This window comes from Tauraco erythrolophus, chromosome 15, assembly GCF_009769465.1.
Source record: "Tauraco erythrolophus isolate bTauEry1 chromosome 15, bTauEry1.pri, whole genome shotgun sequence".
Lineage (NCBI taxonomy): Eukaryota > Metazoa > Chordata > Aves > Musophagiformes > Musophagidae > Tauraco > Tauraco erythrolophus.
This window is the reverse complement of record NC_141479.1, coordinates 19443571-19464161: the sequence shown is the minus strand read 5'-3', so window position 1 is coordinate 19464161 and position 20591 is coordinate 19443571. Positions and strand designations below refer to the sequence as shown.

Genomic DNA, 20591 nt, shown 5'->3' with positions numbered 1-20591 from the left:
AACAATAAACAAATTTCACCGTGAGATGGAGACGCAAATCCATTTGGAAGTCTTAACATCAGCTTTCCTAGCTGGGTTAACAATTCTAGGTTAAAAATCTTCCCAGAAAGTTGGAAAAAGAGAAATCTGTAAAGTAGTTTCAGTAAAGAGAAATTAGGAGCTGGATAAATATTTATGGGAAATACAGCAAAAGATAATTGAAAAGGTTTGCAGCAATGAGTTTGGAACTCGCAGCTGAGTCCAGACATTTTTCTGAGAAGCTTCAGCTTGCAGCCAGAAAAATCACCCGGAACAGCAGATCTAGGAGCAAGGATTATGGTTTCTGTAGCTGTTCTCCTTAAGGAGTGAGAGTGACCTCAGGCACCTCGCAGCTGCAATACCCGGAGACACGGATAAATGGAGTAACCTACATCGATGTTATTTTGCTGGGAACAGTCAGCTGGAGATGGCTGCAGATGTTACTGCAGTAACCAATGCAATACCAACCACTGATGTTCTCCTTTTCTCCCATCTCCCCAGTGCTCTAAGCATCAACAGGGCAACCCTTTCCAACTGGCTCTAAAGAAGGATCCATAAATTGCTCTTTGCAACGAGCTTGTAGCACCCCAACTCTTACCTGCCCCAGTGAACCGCCAGGTTCTGTCCAATTGACCTGATGAGGGCACTAGGCCCATGGTCCCAGATGCACTGCTGAGCCCACGCGTGGGCTGATCTTTCCAGCTCATCATCCCAGGTCTGCAGGGGGCGGGGAAAGAAAAGAACAGGTCAATTTGTCATCTCAAGCTTATTAGATCAAGAGACTTAACCAACAGCAATCAGAGGAGAAAGAGAGACTAGATCACAGCTCACCCTGGTGCCTGTCCTGTCCTTGTGAAGTCAGCACATTTTAATGATGTGCCCTGACCTAAAACTAGTTTCTCAAGATGTCTCCCGGCCATGGAAACATGGGGCATTAAAGAGTCTATCATTTTTCCCTGCTTGACACCATGCTTCTAGGAGATGCCTTGCATAGGTCAGCAGAAAACAGACCCGGTAGACCTCAAGAACCCATCTAGACTATCCACCCTAAAACACAACAAGACGTTCTTCACAGGTGTTTTTCTAATCTGTTAGAGAAAAAAAACAAAACATGAAGGATGGAGATCCCAGTACTTCCTCGTGACACCAATTTCTGAGATCTGCAAGACTTCTAACAAGCAGTCAGTGCTCAGTAGTAGCGGTAGTTCAGTGGTAGTTCAGCACCACTTTCCGTCCATCATCTCTACTATCAGGACATTTCCAGGTTTTCCCATCAAGGGGGACTCCAACAGCAGATGTGCTCCTGCCTTCCACTACCGACAGAGCTGGAGAGTTTTGGCCCAATCTCTTAATCAAGAGGTGTGGGTCTGAGTCTCCTGATCCCATCTCTCCTTCTCCTTCCAGAATAACTGCCGAGTCCACCGATGGGTCCAGTCAAATTTGACAGAGGTGGCAAAGTCCCAGAGCTGTTAAGCTAACATCCCCCTCACTGAAACAGGCATCAGGTTAGAAGCGACAAATCCCGTTCACGTTCCCGCTGAGGGAAGGACGTTGGTATGAGATCAGTCCTCACTGAATGCCATCCAGCTGTCAGCCAAACGAGAGCTCAAACACGGCACAAAGGCAAATAGCAAAGCAGGCTCCATTGGCTCTGCTGCCCAGGAGTGTGTTTGTTTTAAAGGCCAGACTTGCTGGACCCAGTAGACAGTGCCCTGAATTCATTGTGTAATTACTGGCAGATGGTCTATTCAGAACAGACCTTAGAGGATAATTCATTGGGATTAAAACATTACCGCACATTCCTACAAATAAAATCAAAGCGAAGAGAGGTCTTGTAACGTGTCTCCAGCCCATCCACGTGCTAGTGAGAGATTATTTCCTCTCTGGACATTCACCATCACAACCAGCTGGTCTTTCTGAGTCCTGTCTTCTCCAGAAGAAAAGCAACTCCTGATCTCAAACATACCAAAGGACACGTCAGAGCCCATTTGAAGGACTGGAGGGCACTTAGGCTCTCAAACACATTTAAAAAGCATCAAGTGCTCATTCCAAGTAAGTATCTGAACACAGTCTTGGGCAGTTATATCTGGGATGGGGAGGGAAAGCATGTCCCTGGCTAAGGCGACAGGAAAACGCAGCGTCTCCTGGAACTTGGTGTGTCTACGCTATCTTCGTAAGGCAAACATGAGCTCATCTAACTGAGCTAACAGCCCAGACCTCTGAGAACAGCTTATCATTAAGCATGCTCAGCAACCCAAATTCCAACAACATCCCAGAGCCGCTCTGAGCTCATCGGCTTGGCTTTGAACTGACCAGCGGCTGAGCGAATTCATGTCAGTCTGCAAAACCCCGTGCAGACACGGCTCTGATGGAGGGAAGAAAACCATTTTCCATCTCAGCCCTCCAGCTCCTTGAAGGTGTATGGGACCCGCCTCGCCACACGCACGTTTCCAAACCTCTGTTCAAGCAGACTGTTGCGATTGTGCCTAGACACACAACTTCTTGTGGTCTCCCACTTTCTGCACCAGGCAATGACCAGCCACAATCCACCTTCCCATCCAACACATAAGCCACAGAAACTCTCCCAAGACGTTACGTGCTGCTCATACTTCAGACTTTCTAGCAGAGCATTATTCCCTGCAGCCCCAAAGGCAAAGACGTTCCAAACCTCCTAATTTAGTGCAGAAACGTTATGAGCAATAGGCCATTAAATGGAAATTGATGTGAACGTGTGTTACGTCTTCCTTTGATGCCTACGGATAAAATAAACAAGCTTGGACAAAAGATACTCAACAGGCAATTGGGAATGAGCTACATCTTTGCATGGCTTTGTGCTTGAGTAGAAAAGCTCATTTCTATGAGCGTCAGATTACAAAGCTGTCCCATTTAAATTAGAGCAGCTATTTGCCTCTTGCTTCTCAGATGTGAACACAGTCAGGAGGCTGGAATTATTTCAGAACAATAAACATATAAAAAAAAAAAGTTATTTCAGACTTTCCCAGCTACACTTGCAAGAATTCTTTATGCCAACATTCAAAGCAGTATCTAGGAAGACTACTGAAGCCAGAGGGGCCAGGCACATCTATGCTCTGTTTCCTTCTCAAGCAGAGATTGAGAAGCCTTCGGATACGTGCCATTCCAAGCGCTTTAACACATGGACTCTCTTTTTTACTCCTGTAGATTTGTAACAGCCTTTCAAAGTACAGTATACACTGTATATGGCATACACACGCTGTACTACAATACGTAGGTTTGGATTGAATAGGTGTATACACCACAAAGAGTCTACTTACTCAGCCCAACTAGTTTGTAAACCTAACCCTATACCCCTGAATCGTAGCAATCAGGTTACTCTCTCATTTCTCTCCCCAGCTTAGACTCTTCGTAATACTGACAATTTACTCTTAAAAGCGGCATGAGAGCCCAGGACTGATGTACTGGCAGAAGCTCAGATATTCTTTGCTAACCCACACGGAGATACCATCCCATCCTGACAAGGAAAGTCGCCACCCTACAGTTCAGGGGAAGGATTCATACCTTATACATGAAAACAGAGTATTTTCCTTCCAGTAATTTGTACTGAGAACAATTTTGGTTTACCCAGCTGTCTTTGAGGAGCCTGCAAGAGGAAAGGTTTCTCCTTTCATCACTCCTGAAAGCCACCTGACTACACCACCTTAAAAGGTCGAGATGTCTTAAGAACTATTATATCCTTTTTACTTTGGGTTCATTAACGAGGAGTTTGTTGTGGTCTTGGCACCCATCCACTGCCGTGACCACTGTTACAGAGTCCAAACACACACTGGAAGTGTTGGTCACGAAGCTGTTAGAGGGGTTAAGGTAATTCTGTGCTTGACCAGCTTTGTCAGGAAGACACATGCTGCTCACTCATTTTCCATTAACACTGAACACCTGTGCTAGCTTCCAATTCATTATACAAACCCAGCAGCAAAACCATTTCTTTCTTCATTTCTTCACTCCACTTTACCTTTAGCCCATATGTATATAATTCTTTTGATCTCCAGATAAATCAGGACTCCAGGATAAATCAGAGGACTCACCGTGTTATTACCTTCTTATTAACACTGACTAATGTTCAGCCTGTAGAAGATAAACACATCCCTTTCTTGGAATACATTAGCCCCCCTTGCCACTTTAGATCGCTTAAATACATCAGATACGGAGCTGGGAGAAAGGACTTTCACAAGGCAGCTTTGGGAGGTGGATGGGCAAGAACAAGTTCTACCTACTTGTCCTTAAATTCACACCGCACGTCACCAGTGACGCTCCACACTGGCACGAAAGGAAAAGGGAAAAGTATCTACGGTACTAAACACAGACCGTCCTCTTAAACGAGTCCAAATAAGAAAAGTCCTGCACAGAACAAAGGATGAAAGTGAAATTCACGTTCAGAATACACGCAGCGCTTCCAAGTAACACTGGGTAAACACAAATACGTGAAAGACCAATTATAGCCTTTCCAAGCAGCACCATCTTATACTCAGCTCCTTTCTTCACAGCACACAAGGCCCTTTCATTCACCCTCAATCGCCCATAAAAACCACTAGAAAAGCACACTGGGCAAAGGCAAACACGAAAGCGTAACCACGCTGCAAGCGTAAACAGCGGTCGGCCGGCGGATGCTCCTCAACGGCAGCCCTCTCAGATCCTCCAAGCCAACCAAAACACGTTTGGCTTTCTCATGCTTTGGGTTTGCTTTCTGGAAATCAATCAAGTCACCTCGTCTCTGGCAGCCCGCAGGGTAACGGCGGAGCCCGCTGAGAGAGACACAAAGCGCCGGTTCTTAGAAAGGCACGAGATTTCCAACAAAAGAGGGATGAAAGGCCAGGGGTGTGAACCCTAATGGGGACCAACTGATGGGACAGTTGTCCTTCCGTGCTGTCCTCTGCTCTCCCTTCTCTTTTCCTTTTCCCTACAGTCACAAAAGGCAGGATTTTCCATTTGCGGCGCTCGTTTCAGCACAGCTGGCAAACGATTTTATATTACATGGAGTGTACTCTCAGCCTTTTAAACACAAGTCTTAAATTATTAATCATTGAATCTGTCAGCAGGAGCACACAGTTGAAGGCAGGATAGTTTCGGTCGTAACTATATTTGCACATTGGGAAAAGGCACCAAAAAAATTAATTATTTGCCTACATCGTTTTTGGGCCCCGCAATATTTTGATGGCGTGTCAAAAATAGCTCAAAGTGGGGTCTCTGGCATCAGGTGAAAAAAACTATTCATCTGAATTGTTGCTGGTAAAGGCATGTTTCGTACTCCTACTTTTAAATTCTCCCTCTGAAGTGGGAGAATACATTGACCAAACTTTTATTTTGGCTTCTTGAACTATGAAAAGCCAATAGCACTGACCCATCCACCCACGAACTCCCAAAGTCTTTCCAGCGAATTCCAGGGACTGAACTTCTCTGCAGATGAAGCCACGTTCCTCAAGCCCTGTTCCTCTGCGGTCCGCAGCAGATTCCCAGCAGCATCACGGGCACTTGGCTCACATCGATGATCTCTGGTGATCAGTGTATGACAAAAGGACAGACACTGCCTCCAGCGTTGGGTGGTAACTGATGGCAACCCAACAGACCATCAGAGGTCTCTGAGCAGGTCGTGGTGTTCCAAAACACCAGTCACAACGGTCTGAAAGCTTTCACAGGGAGAATGGGGGTTAAACACAAGGGAAAATTTGATGCTTTTATGACATTAAGGTAATGGAAGAACCTGCTGAGGCAGGCTGTGGAATTGCCATCACTGGAGATGCATCCAGGGCTGGGCCAGACGCTGGTTTATGAATAATGGAACCAGTCCTGAAACTATGCAGCGGATGGACTCGATGACCTGTTAGCGGCCCTTTCCAACCAAAACAGTCCAATGATCTAAAGCATCTTTCACTCCGGAATGAAACTGCTCCAGGAAACCTCTTGAGAAAAAACTTACTTGAGAGGAAATTTGCTACACCTCTTGCACAGCAAGGAAAATTAAAATAAAGTAAGAAGAACAAAAAATCCCTAATAATAAAGTTAGGTATCAGGAGCTGGACTCACCATGTATTCCATGTTAGAGGCTGCTGGGTACACTTGGCCTCTCAATTTATTGTGGAGCATCAATATTTCTTGTCTATCTGAGAATAAAATGGCTCTCTTGGATCTGGAGTGAGTTTCCCCATCCTGATATTTACTCAAAAGGCTCTCCAGGTGACTCGAGTTGGGCAAGATAAAGCACTCGGCTGCCTTTGTCAGGAGCAGTAGCCATCCAAGAGGAAGGATCCAAGGTGAGGCAGGACTCATTCCTCCTCCTCCGCAGCCAGCAGAAGTGGGGACGAAGATGCTGGTAGGTTTTCTTGCAGGGACTCCTGTGTCTCAGCGCGGATCTGGATTTTGGGGAGAAACAGGCAGTCAGAGCAGTGCAGAGCAGCTCTCCGTGCATCCCACCCCCACCGAGGAAGCCACGCAACCCAGATTTTTGCTTGAAAAAGAGTGATGCCCACGGTCTAAGCGATTATCGTTCACCCCAACGACAGCAAGACCTGAACACCACCGTAAGTGATGGGAACTCAGTTTATTACACCAGGGAACTCTGCTGATATCATGCTGGGAGCGAGCACGAGCCAGGCAGCACCCAGGCATGGCAGTGGATGCCCTCTCCTCCAAAGATGCCAGGGGTGCAGGTGTCACCCAGCAACACCCAGCAGCTCCGAATAATCCCAGCTCCATCCCTTCACAGGCAGGAAGGGGAGACATTTGAAGCCATTCACCTGAAGAGCAGCTGTTGAAGTGAAGAATGGATAGGAATAAAAGGGAAAGTGAAGTTCCCAGCAAGCCAGATGGCAGAGGTCAGCCATCAGCAAGAGCTATTCCGGAGGCCCCGCTCTGCCAACCGACTGCAGCAGAGCAGCTGCCAGACACTGTGAAAGCGGCTGTTTATGGGAACCGTCACCGTAACGTCGCACACCCCAAATCCCCGCTGGAGAACGACGCTCCGGGGCGTTCGCACTGACACGTCACTGTGCGACGGGCAGGAGTGTGGCCAACAATATGAATTATGGCAGATCAGGAGAGGAGCCGGAGCACCCGTCCCCCCCGGCTGGATGAGGTGTTCCCACGCACGCTCGGTAGCCACCAGCACCGAGGGCTCGGAGAGATGGTCTCCATTTGGTCATCGCCGGGTCTGAACAGCTTCATTTAATCCCAACCCCCTCCCTTGCTCAACGGTGCTCCCGCTCCAGCTGCTATTTCCAAACTCTTCCTGCCTTTCTCTCCCTCCCTCCCCAACTTCTCTGTCTGATGAACCTTGTGTGTCCCGGCTGGTTTTATTTAGATCATGAGCTATTCAGGGAAGGAAATATGTGCTGCTGCATGGCTCTGCAGCACCCAGTGCTCTTTAGGTGGGATCTAAGAGCCACCAGAGCTGGCTTAATCCATCAGGGGCAATAAGCATCCAAACAGATGGTGCAAGCACAGCATCCTCTCTCCTTAAGGCTAAATTTCAGAAGAACGCTTCCCCATCCTCATCTTCAGCACTAGGTGAGGAAATGGTTTTGACAGCGTGGTTAAAAGCCACGCTGAAAGCATTCCTACGCAGCATCAGGAAATAAACCCCAAATTTCAGGAATCATTGGAGAAGTTTCAGCCCAGCGACATGGGATTTGGACACACCGAGAGAGGATGAGTTGGAAACCACCCAAGGCAGGGAAGCACCTTCCAGCTCCCAGCTGGAAAAGCCACGCTCGAGCACCAAGTCCCAAACCTCCTTTCTGCAAACCCACCACAACAGCATCTGCGGAGGACAGCAGCAAGCACAGAGGTGCTTTGCACAGGTGGGGATCCCAAAAAAAACCTGAGGCCATTGAGAACCCCTGAAAACTTGTTGGCTGTCTACACAAAATAGCCTAATTCCCTTTTTGAGGCTTGTCCCTTGTACTGCATTAAGGCAGATGAAAACCAGCTGCCCTCGGTCTCTCTCCAGGCAGAGCATTAAGCCTTTGCCTCAGCAGGACAATGTAGGGACGTAATTTGCTCAGTTTAGGTAATGACTTCTCATTATTTCCTGCTCTGCTGAGCAAGTCAAACACATGCCTTGTCCCCAGCTCCAGGCACACCTGAAAGACAGGACGTTCGGTGGCATCGGGACAAATATTTTTTAAGCTCATCCTCTTCTCAGCCCCCCCGAGCAGGAGCCCAACTTTCTAACCCAGCTACGGAAGGTGAGAGAAGGCAAAACAAGCTGTTGCTTTTGTAGACCATCTGACCCAAATTCAGGGAACAATTCCTACTTTGAGGCACTTCCCGAAGAGTTTAAAAATAGATGCTCTGCCACAGCCGTTTACAATGTGGCCATTTAGCAGAAGCAATTTTGACTGCAGCCTGCCCCGTAGGTAGAGCGGGCAGGAGCAGCTCTGCCAACACACGCTGCCCTTGTACCCCTTCGTTTGGCCAGGTGCCCTCTGCTAAATAGTAGTTCGTATCCATGACCCATTTAAGGCAAACACTGAACTTACAGAAAGGGCAGCTTGGGGGGGGGAAAAAAGAATAAATAAAAAAAGATCAGCTGTAACATCTGAAAGCCTGGAGGAGCTGCCCCACTCCTGGCGGCGAAGCCAACGCGTCTGGTTTCGTGCTGGAGCCAAAACCTCGCAACAGATGGTACCTTATTCCTCGGGATGTTCTTCCCTGTATCCTGTTTGAGAGCAAGGGGATATCAGCACCTCTCTAAAATTAGGGCACTTTGGCACTGTCTTCTTTTTCACTTGGGCTGTGCAGGTCCCTTCCTCTGCTTTGGCTGGAGGTGGGGAGCGCTGAGCATCCAAAGGAGGGATGAAGTGACCACAGAGGGGCAGGGAGCAAAGAGCTCCACGGCCACATTGATTGATAGCAGCAGAAAGATGCTCACGTTCCAGCAAGCTCTCATCGATTTCAGATGTCCATCCGTTCACCTCTCAATATCCTCATACCCAGGTGCAGTGAAGCACTGGGACACACGTTAAAGCTCGGCCAGCCCAAGCGCCTTGCAGAGCTGGGGCAATGCCTCGGGAGCTGCTCATCGGGGAAGATTGGAATCATGCTGCCTTCGAGTGGGATTTGACATGATTCAGAAAAAATTATCACCTGACAGTCAGCTGAGGAAGTCTCTGCTGTTGTTTTCAAGGGTTCGAGAGGAGCCTTAGCACAGCCTCCCTCGAAACGCACCAGGCCCTTGATACTGGTGCCAGGTAAACATCTGGGAGCGATCAGAAACGAGTGAGTCAGCAGAAAGCGACTCCTCCATCTGCTGTAAAGCCTGTCCAAACTGGGGACAAAGGAGAGGCCTTCTTCTGGGGTCTGAGGAAGCTAAAAGGCAGCCCTGGACTTTGGAAAAAGATTATTTTTAGAAAGCTATTTCCCCAGCTAATGGATGGTGTCTGCGCTTCGCAGAAAGCAGAAGAGCCGGTAGCGCCCGGCGCCTGGCACGGCGCTGCCTGCGAAAGCCACGTGCAGGCTGACTTCTGCGCCTCGGCGTGTCCTCGCCTCACCTTATTCCCCACGGCTATGGATCGTTAATTGCCTTCCCAGTAAAGTATACCAGTCAGGGTCTGCTCCTTGGTTACGGATGACACTGGCAGGTAAAACATCCCGGGACCTGCGGGGTTATATGTGGAGCAAGCTGACAAGGCAGGAAAATGCACGAGTTCGCAGGAGATGCCAGCAAAGCATCTAAAACAGCAAAGCAGGAGGGAGTTAGCGTGGGATCAGCTTTCAACCCGAGTTGGCCTGGGGTCAGCTTCTAACCTGTGCAAAGAAATCCAGCGGTGAAGCCACAACACACTTAACACATTAAATGCCAGGTCACCTGTTTCACTGAGACACACACGTTTCAAGCTTTGAAGAACTGCCTTGGCTTCAAAAGAAAAGTGGGGTGACAAGTCCCTTGACACGGGGCTTTACACGGTCTGCACAGAACACACCACGCATTCAGCATCTTCGAGGCCATGGGCCAAAACATCTGGATCTTCCATTACAATCCACTTCCACAGAAGTGGAGCGGGTGAGTTCCTATGCAAAACCACACGGAAAACCCACTGGTAACAGACACACCATGTGGCAACACTGCGAAATTCCTTTTAGACAGGACTTCAGAGAAGAGTTGCATAAACACAGGCTTCCTGGAGCAGACTAGATGTGCCCATGAGTAGTCAGCTATTAGGGACTGCTCCAGCATCCCTTGGATATTTTCTATTTGTGTAGAAATCCACTCCTGTACCTGCAAACTCCTCCCAACTCATTCAAGATTCATTAATCTTGCATTAACCTCTGCAAAGCACACACAAGGGAAACTCAGACAGTATTGTGCTGTTTTATACCTTGCAGGCAACTTTTTGGAGAAGTTACTAAAATTGTGCCTTCTTAACAGAGACATGTCTTGCACACACACACACCCCCCTCCCCCATAAACCACATTTCAGAAGCAAAGACCAAAGTTTACACTCACCTCGCCGAGTACTTCCAAGTCCCCAGGAAACTGCAGCTCCTCCAAGCCTGCTTGTGGAAAATAAATCGTAGATCTGAAATATTTCAACTAGGAGGAGGCAGGGGGTTAAAAAAGCTGAAATAAGCCTTAGGAGGTGCGAGGAAGGGAAGGTCTCAGCTGAGCAGCTCCTACCAACTGCAGTCGCACAGAGCTCCCCAGTGGTATTTATGCTCTCCAGGCAAAGAGGATAACCCTGGATCGTCCTGTTTGGCAACGGGCCTGTAGTAATAACGAAAAAGTCGGGGGGGGGGGGGGGGGGAGAAGGCGGGGAGGAGGGGAAAAAAAAACCCAAAACCACGGAAAAAGGGGCAGGAGGAGAGGGATCTGAGCAGTTTGAAGATGGCCATTGGGGCTCAGCGAGTGAGGACCACCCTCCCAAAGGCTGTAACCCAACACCCGGGGCGGGGGGAGGAGGAGGAGGAGTGCAAGCGGGTGATGATATAAAAAGGGGTGTCTCTGCTTTCCGCTGCAGGCAGTGGTCGGGCAGAGCTCGCAGCCCGGCGGGTTCCCGGGAGCATCCTCCCCCCCGCCGCGGTGAGGGGCTCCGGTGATGCAGGAGGGGGGAATCTCACGGCAAAGCGGGGTCCCCCGGGCTGGCAGCGGCGTTCAGCCCCCCCCCCCCAACATGGCAGCCCCCACCCCACCCCCAGAGCTGGGTGTCCGCTGGGAAAAGGCAGATTTATCGCTCCGTGCTTTGGTCCCAAAGCTCGCCCAGTGCTGCCGTCCCGCCTCGCTCCGGCCCCGCGGCTCCAGGAGTTACAAGGAACAAGGAAAATCAAAAGGGAGTGAGGCGTCTAAGCGGGGCTCACCTCTTCTGCCGGGTGGGCCAGAAAGCCCCGGCTTTCGCATCCAGCTCCGTGCCCTCAGCCCCTGATGAAACAGTTTTACTCGCTGAGAAAGGAAACGATTGAGCAAAAGATGAGTTGAAAGTTCCTCTTTTTTTTTTTTTTTTTTCCTCCCCTCAAGTAAACAAACAGGAAAAAATAAACCAGCATCATGAGTAACAGCATGAGTGTATTACAGCACCTCTGCTGCTGCAGCCACAAGCCCGCCGGGATGCTGCAGTTCCCAGCGCCCGGGTCCAGGCACTGGCACCCACGGGAGACTCTTGGGGTCCCATCCAGCAGCTCTGCGGGGTGGGCACATCTGCTGGTCCATACTCGGGGTGACACAGCACAGAGGGAGGGGAACACCCATCTCCTCCATGTGGCATATCCAAGCAAAGCAGCTACGATTTTTTCCAAATTCCACTGTCTATTCCTTTCTCCAAAGTTCTTGGGGAAAAAAAAAGTCCTTCCATTCTTCTAAGCAGTCAATGTTTGTTTGGCGTTTTTTGAGCAAAACACTAATCAGTTTGATTTACTGTTTACAAGAAGGGAGCTTACAAGATCTGCTGCCTCCGAGAAGCTTGTTTAAACCCAGCGGTGCTCAAAAAGCAGAACGACATTTATCAAACTTGTTCAACAGCGCGCGAGCAAAGCAGCAAATATTGGCAGCTGGTGGAGCAACTCCACGAAGCAAAGATAACAACCCTTCTGAAGTCAGCTCCAAGACATATCTGCTGATTTTAATCTCCTACACCGTTTTCCTGAGATATTTTTTCTGAGAAGTAGCAGGTTGTCATCACCTGGGGTGTATCCTCAGCACCGTTCCTCATCTGCGTCTTGTGAACCGAGTCGTAGCTGGGGTACGGGGAGCCAGTCCTCACCAGCCAGTCCCAGTCCTGCAGCCTGGCACAGCAACGACACCCTTCCTGGCTGCCTTTCTCCACCAGCCACATTCTCCCAGCTGTATTTACAAAGAGTTTCTATTTACTTCAAAACAAACTCTCTATGTGAACCAACAACATATGGTCCATCATTTGGACCTGACTCTTCTACCCTGCCAAGAGCCATTCAGTGCAATTTGGGCAGCTTGCTCCCAAAAAAAGGCTCAGGAGCTGCCTCCAACACGGGCAATTCAAAGACCACACAGAACTGGGCTGACAGGAGGTTCTGCGCTGCTTTACTTTAAAAAAATCACTGTATCCTCCTTTTTTTTTATTATTTTTTCTTGCTGCTCTGATTCACTCCAGATCGACGAGTTTGTTTTATTTGCAGAAGGGTTATTTCATCAGCTGAAAGATGCTGATTTTCTAATTTCCCTGAAAAACGAGGGCCAACAGTGGTGAACCACGGTGCCCCCACACAGGCTGCCACCCCGAAACCACGCAGCTCCCCAGCCCTGACTCACGGGCCTCAGGTGCTATTCACCCCAATTACCAGAAAGTTGAATTAACTCATTTTAAATCTCACGTACCGACATGCAAATGATTTCCAGATCTCAGAAATTCAGTATTTTGTAATCCCCACAAATGTTCCTATGGGAAATTAATCCCTGTAGGATGGTCTGGGCTGTCTGGCTTCTCCATCAACCCTGCTGCTTTACAAAGATTTGATTTTAAAAATACTATTATTTTTTTATATACACCAGTATGGTTTCACTGTACAAGGCATACACGGTGCACAGTTGTGCTCAGGGATGAGCACAGCCCAGAACGAGATTTTTATCCACCTCGTTTTGTCTCGAGTCAGCAGTTTCAGGTCATACATTCGAGCAAAGCCAAAACAATCAGAAGTTACTTTTAATCATTCCGCATTATTACCGCCTTGATTACAGCGTCTCCATTTCGTATGTGGTAAAAGCCACATAAAGCAGGCTGCATATATAAGTATATATTAGGAGAGAAGGCTTTTAATGTAATGGCCAATGAATAGGAAGAAACACAGATTTCACTATACCCTCCTAATTGAACACGCAGACAGCACGTCTTGATTTTCAACTTCAATTAAATTCCCCTTTATTTCGAATTCAAACAGTTTCTCAGCAATAACAGCACCAAACACGAGCAGGGGCAGAGCAGAGAACGGGGTGAGAGGCTCAAAGCCAACTCCTGTTACTATCCGGTTTTGACTCCTGCTCCAGCACAGAGGGAGCACAAGGGCGATAATGGGGACGAAACAAACCTGGTGACAATAACAGGGTGATGTTATGGGGTAGAGGTGGCCAAGAAACCCGTTCCACGTCCATCATGCCCTCCTGCAGGGATGGGATGGAGATGCCCCAGACTCTTGACCCTACAGCACGACGCTGCCTCGGCATTCTACAGAGGCTCCTCCAGCAGATGAACTAACAGCGCGGGGATGCTGGATCGTTGGAGTGAAAGCCAGGCACCTGTAAGATTTACTCCCAAATATAACTAATATTTGGCATTGTGAACCTCTAGTTATTCTTTCTCGCTGCTCCCCTGTTTTGAAGCAGCCTGGACTGCAAGCAGCTGGGTTCATCTGTGGCTTCTTTTCCTCCTTCTCATAATAAAGCACATTTTCCCTAATGTTTAATCTGCTGATGATATGCAGGGAAAAAAAAAACCTCCCCACAAAACTTCCCAAAGCCTCTGCTGTTTTGTCAGTGATCAGGTAAAAGAATTAGGTCAGTAAGACAAGGAAATAATCGCACAAGCAGAAATTTCAGAAATTAATTGCTGAATTTTGGGGGCACTGCTGACCACTCCAAAAACTACAACCCCCCTCACCTTGTTCTTGCAGCTCTCCCCATTTCCTGGTTACACGTGTGACAGCAGATGCTGAAACACATTTTTTTAATAATAAATAACCGGTACAGATCTGCAGACTGAAACAGTTCAGGAACCTTAACCCAAGACACTGATCTTTGGAGATTTCACCCTGAAACAGAGACGGTGAACTGCAATCACAAGCTCCGCAGCCATTACGTCTGGTTATTTGCTAATACAAATTCTTTCCAAAATCCTTTGGGTCATTAGAAATAGCCTGGAATAAACCGCCCCGTCGCTTGAGTCCCCAAACATCTTGGGAACATCCACTGCATGTCAAAGGCGCCTTCTTCGTTCCTATTCAAAACAAGAGAGATTTATAGCGGATTCATGGAGATAAACCCCTTGCCGACAGCCCGGGAGCTCCCTGAAGCCCTGGCAGCAATTTTGGCAGCAGCTTTAGAGCTGTAACACCACAAAACTCCCGTGTGCCACCACTGCCCTCTGCTGCAGCGCGGCTCCGGGCCCGTCCCGCCTCGGGAGCAACATCGTCTCAGGGGGATAGTCTGGAAAACCACACAGTTTCTTAATTAAAAAAACCCACGACACCCTCCCCTGCCAAATACCTCGTGGTTTTGAGCATCCTTCTCCCCCCGCCCCACCAAACCATCCCCCAGGCTGACCCAGCTCACAGCGTAAGATTTTTGTAACAGCCTTTTGGACTCGCACGTCCAAAGTTTCCAGTTTTGAAAACTTTAGGTCTTAACGTGCTTTTTCAAAAACGTTTCTTAAAACCTGGTTTAAAAGTCAGCAAACAGCCACCAGATTTATGGTGTGTTGGGGGGGGGGTGGTTGTTTTGGGTGTTGTGTTGGTTGTTTTCTTTTACATAATCACTCACAGACAAAGCAATAATCAAAAGGCTGCAAAATCCCTGTTTTGCAACAATGGGAGGAGTTTAATACAGAAAATAAAAACTGTGGTTATGTGTTCACATCAGACTATTGCCACATACTCTTTACTTTTTTATTTTTCCTTTTGAGTAATAGACTGCAAAAGACAGATTTTAGCAACAAGTGCATTTGTAATATCCTCAGTGAAAAACCAAAAAATTAATACCATCTGAACAACTTCCATTTCATACTAAGAGGGGATTTCAACACTTGCTTACTAAACCAGCAATTGCTCATTGCCTTTTCTTTAAAATAATTAATAACACTTGTAACCTGCTCACATCAAGTGAAACGTAGAACTGACTATACAGGGTCAGAGTGAACTGCATCGTTGCAGCAGGAGCTCCTCTTGCCATCTTCTCCAATCCTGATAATTTTTATTAAGTCTATACATTTATGAACAGGAAAGGTTTAGGTTGTATACCAGAACTTGAGTTCCGCTATAAAATCATTTTTTTTCTTTTACCCCAGGGGATAACGCACAGGACATAGGAAAAGCCCTTGGAGCTTCCACAGCTCCAAAGGAACGCAGAACCATACATCTCAACACCAAAAACTTCCCGATAGCAAAAACCATCAAACAGGATGTTCTTAGGGCCAGACTATATTAGGTAAAACTATATTAAATTACTAAACTGTAATTTAAATACTGTAATGTTAATCCATCACGTATGCAGCAACTCTAAGCAAACCTCAGCTAAACGAAACAACACCAAAATCTCATTAATTGCACAGCAGTTCTTTCTTTCTCATCCTACTCTACATTTCTTTTTCTCCTCTCTTCTTCACTTTACCCTTTTCAAGCTCTTCCGGCTGTGCTGGGCTCCACTCCAAACCAGTCATCACAAAGAGGCGTCCGCTCCCAGCTGAACACCGCCAGTTCTGAGCTTGAAGAGTCACCTGTGACGGAGAAAACTCGTTTCGTGATCCACAGCGAGACTGAGACTAACACAGCGCTTCCTTTCCAAAAAAACAGCCGAAGACAAGATTTCAGGTAGCAAAAACTTGAACTTCACTTCACTGCACATTCCCAAGCCCTGGGAAAGCCTTGCAGGGCTGCTTGCAAGCAGCAACCATTCCCCAAAATAAAGTTTAAGTATTTTCTCACACCTGTATTTTTAAGATACCTGTATTACAAACCCATCCACAACGGGGCAAGATATCTTTTACTATTTAAAGCTTTTTGCTAGAAAATTCCTCACCATTAAGAGCCCTGTTAGCGCAAGAGCAGACCAACAAGTCCGGTTTGTTTCTATTCAACATACCTGACGTCCTACCCGCAAACTTGAACCCGTAATTGTTGAGTAATGTGGGTCAAAACTCATCAGTTGACAATCTTGTCCAGTCAAAACCAAAGTCAATCGCACAGGACCTGATATCAGGGAATATATTAACTACTGATCATCTGCAATTTTATCTGGAATACTCTGCTAAGTTCTACATTATCAGAAACATACTTGTTCACAATCCACTGGAGGTACAGGCAAAAAAAACACAGCCACAAGAAAACAAAAAAGAAAAAAGGATTTCTGCAGCGCAGAAAACTGCTTCAACCGGGGCGCAGAAACAGGAGGTGAATAATAATCAGTTTCAGTTCAGAAAAGTAATTGCAAAATCTGGTTTCTTTCCTATTTGGAACAAGCCGCCCCTCTACTCTCCCCAGATTTCAAATTCTAAGCAGAACCAATGTCTCGCCAGCACTGGCTCTGGGGTAATTCCCATCACGGTATTGGGAAACCCTGGAAGCCCCAGCCCTTCGGCAGCCCCAGCTTCGGGGCACCGCACCCAGCAAGCAGCCAGGAGTTGAGGTTTTCCCTGCAACTGGCCAAAATCAAAACAAGCTTTGGACAGAAAATTGTTTCAGAGTTGGTGGAATATCACCAAAATGAAGAACAGTGTCTCAGTCGCAATTTTCAGATCAGAAAATACCAATAAAATTTGCTCATCGACAAAAAAATAGCTAAGTTTGCATATTCAAAACAACTGACAAAATACTGTGAAACTTTCTCACCACCAGGATCGTGGTAGTGATAAAAAGTTAAAGCTGCCTAATATTCAAGAATGGATCAGAAGATCATCCATCTGAAGATCACCCAACTTTGAGCAGGGAGAGTAGGTCCACCCCAGCCACGGGGCTGGAGGCTCCTACTTACTGCTGGATCCCGGGCAGTACGCTCCCTCCTGGCACGGGAACAGGAACGATTCACGGGCAGGAAAGTCCCAAGTTCTCCACCAGCCGGTGAGAGGGTCAAAAAGGCAGAAGGTCCATCAGCAGGGCCTTCTTCAGCAGCTCCTACTGCTCTTCCGACAGCCAGGCCTGTCGCAGGAATTTTGTTTCCACACATCCACCACAGCTGCCCTACGCAGTTAAACGGTGCCAACTGCACCGTTTAACATCTCCACCTCCAACTCCCTCCAGGCAGCAGCCATGGACCGACCTTCCCCTCTTCTGTGAAGTGATGTGGGCAGAACACACAAGAATTAAGCCCGCGTCGACGGGCACGTGCTGAAACCCAAGGTCTTCCCAGGGCTCCTTCCGTCTCTTGGAAAAAGCTAACGCTGCTGTCCAGCGCAGACCTGCGCCCATCGCTGGGGCAGACGGGCCATCCGAAGTAACGCGGAATCGGCAGTTTAAAGAAATGCTGAAGGAATTTATTGGAACACTGACAGTCTGTGCTAAAATCGGCCCCGTTCCACTGGCCTTGTAAGACTTCTCCAAGGATGCAACAAGCACGTAACACCACTATCATCGAATTCAAGATTAAACAAGGTATAGATATTTTTATCATCTTCAGCAGCAGGAAGCTGATCAAGGGAATACTTTTATGGAACATTCCACTGAAAATGTCAACAGGCTAATAGAAGGGAATATCTTAGTTAAAAGCAAACAAACCAACATCTACCTCAAAACCAACCATGCAGGGCTTTCTGGTAGGACACAGAAGGGATTCAATTCCCTTTTCTGGCCAACAGGCATTCAGCCCTGGGACTATCACAGGTCGGGTGTGGACCCAGTGTTAGACCTGTAGCTGGTCTGGGCTGGCTGATCTCCTTCCCCTTGATATTCAGTTCCATCTCAATGCTGAACGGAACATTTCTGAAGTTTCAAGAAGTTGTAGAAGACAAAAATCACCTGCCCATCACCTGGGGAACATCACCTACGCCTTGTAAAAGTGCCACAGAGCAATTTTTCAAGTTTCTCAGATAGAATTTACACTGGAGGAAAAACAAAACACACACACACACCTTAAACCAACTTTGTGACTTTTATTGATGGGCGACAACTTTATACTTCTAGATATCACTAAACTGTGTACAATTAGGAACTCAACATTATAGGAGAGCAGACAGCAAAATTAAACAAAGCAGACTTAAAGAAATATCAATCTTAATTATTTTGCCCATTTTTTTTAATTTCATGTACACAGAAGCATAAATGCAGTTTGAAATTTCTTAATAGCAATAAAGTTACAATCACCCATCTATATAGACTAACATCTTAACTCCAAATATTTGATCTGCAATGTGTACTTAAGCAGTTTCTCATCGCACAATTATTAAAATGTGTCTTCCTATTAGGAACCAGCAACTCTGCATTTCGTACGTTCGTACATTTTTTGAAGCACATAGGACCATCTCCATCTCATACACATCGGCTCATATTTCACCACTTATCAAAAACTATTGGGGAAGCAGAGAGCGCTTTTTCTTTTTTTTTTCTGTTTTTTTTTTAATTTTTTTACTTAAGTAAAGATAAAACATTTTCACAGAAATCTACAAGTTCTGTTGCTGGTGCAGGGTTTTCTTCTACTATGCAATTAGAAAGTGGGAATCAAACGCAAATCCCCTTTTATTATCTTAGGATTCAGCATTAACTCAGATTAATTTTTTTTTTTTTGTATTTTTGTGATTGACGAGACTGAGTCTTTCAACCAAGTGACTTCATTCCACAACGTCAAAAGTCAACACAAACTATGTTGTGCACAAACCCAGGGTAGTTTCCTTTATCACTCTATCTCATAATTGCAAGGGAAAAAGAAAAAGAAAAAAAAAAAAGAAAAAAGATTCACTCAAGAGAGCATTTACAGGAGGAAAAAAAAAAGTTAGTGATAGCTGGCGTTCTACATAGCAGGAATCTTGCACACAGAGCGTGAAAGGGCGAAGTTTCACAGCAGGTCGACTCGGCGGTAGTACAGGAGGTAGGCTGTGCGTTCTGCAGACGGCTTCACCACCTGGTACTGATTTATCACTTTGACTGCCTGGTCATCGATGCGTAACCAGCCGTTCAGACCAATTTGGAAGACGTCCGTAGTGTAGTGGCCACCAGTTGCGCTGTTTCCATGATGATAGACAACTGCAAAGAGAAATTCATGATGCACAGATACCCTACACGTAGATAAACATCCGCTGCAAAAAGTAAATCAAGGAAAAAAGTCACAGACTGCTTTCTTCGAGCATACTCATGGTTTTGCAGATGGCTTGATCTACCTTAGGCGAGAATCTTTTAAGAGTTCAGTGCCTGCTTGCTTACATTTGATGCTATGTAATGTTAGTCATGTTTCTCCAGCATACCAAATCTCATCATTCTAAAAGGAGGTTTAAGATAATGAGATTTGAGTAAATTAAGAATCAAAAGCATCAAATTGATTTTTGTAACTTCCTAGAGGATTTTACGGACAGGATTTGCCTCACAAAGGTCATCTGCAACACTGTGTCACACCCTTCGGCGCCTCCAACAGGTACTGCCACGCTTGGTGAGATGTTGTAAGCTACACATTCGCTCTGCCTGCTGACGACAGCAGTATTTTATTGAAAAGTCTTTGTAAAAAAAAATAAAATTAAGAAGTCATGTAAAACTATGTAGTATATTAAAAAAAATTCAGGTAAAACAATGTAGTAGTCTAAAAAAAAAAATCAGGTAAGGCTTTTCAAACTGCATTGATTACAAACGTAAGCCAGTTCCTCCCCTCTGACCATTTTTTTTCATTTTATTTTAATCATAATTTTATCCTGAAAACAGGTTCTATGAAGTACAAATCTACAAGTTTCACATTTATCAGTTCTCAGTAACCTTCTTAACAAAACCAAGAACTAACACCTCTGATTAATTGCTAATACTGCCACTTCCAAGAGACTCAAACTGGCTTCTCCCCTCCATTATCTCTGCTGTCAGAAGTGCTCTGCAGAAAAGACGTCTCAGCTCTCCATGCACAAACCAAACCCAAAGCTTACTGCCGAGCTCTGGTGCTCGGTGTGGCAACTGCCTCCCAACGGAAGAGATCTTTTACATATGGAATTCTAAGGATGCGTGTAAGAAATTGCATTTTACTGCTTCTACGACCACGGGAGCCCTAGCCACATACTTAAGAAAAACAAACAAAAAACGGAAGGAATTGCCATATTTGACACAAGAGCAGAAGCATATAATTATGAAATTGTTTATGTTCTTTCAGATTAGAGTCACGCTTCAAGCTTACTCAGATTTTCATCACACTTTGATCAAAACAAATGTTGAGCAAAGCAAAAAGGCAGAATATACCTCTCTACACATCA

At 46.5% G+C, this 20591-nt stretch overlaps 2 protein-coding genes across 2 annotated transcripts in view; both read right to left on the bottom strand.

Annotated features, from left to right (window-relative positions):
• Positions 1-10518, bottom strand: part of CRISPLD2 (cysteine rich secretory protein LCCL domain containing 2) — a 28922-nt gene extending 18404 nt beyond the window's left edge. The window contains exons 1-3 of the mRNA XM_009981115.2: positions 10496-10518; positions 6076-6401; positions 617-735 (exon numbers count right to left, since the gene is read on the bottom strand). Coding sequence (XP_009979417.1) covers positions 617-735; positions 6076-6318 — 362 coding nt within the window. The 5' untranslated portion in view covers positions 6319-6401; positions 10496-10518. The remainder of the gene's footprint in view (positions 1-616; positions 736-6075; positions 6402-10495) is intronic.
• A 7767-nt stretch (positions 10519-18285) lies between these two features.
• Positions 18286-20591, bottom strand: part of USP10 (ubiquitin specific peptidase 10) — a 55066-nt gene continuing 52760 nt past the window's right edge. Inside the window, exon 14 of the mRNA XM_086620986.1 lies at positions 18286-19392. Coding sequence (XP_086477112.1) covers positions 19205-19392 — 188 coding nt within the window. The 3' untranslated portion in view covers positions 18286-19204. The remainder of the gene's footprint in view (positions 19393-20591) is intronic.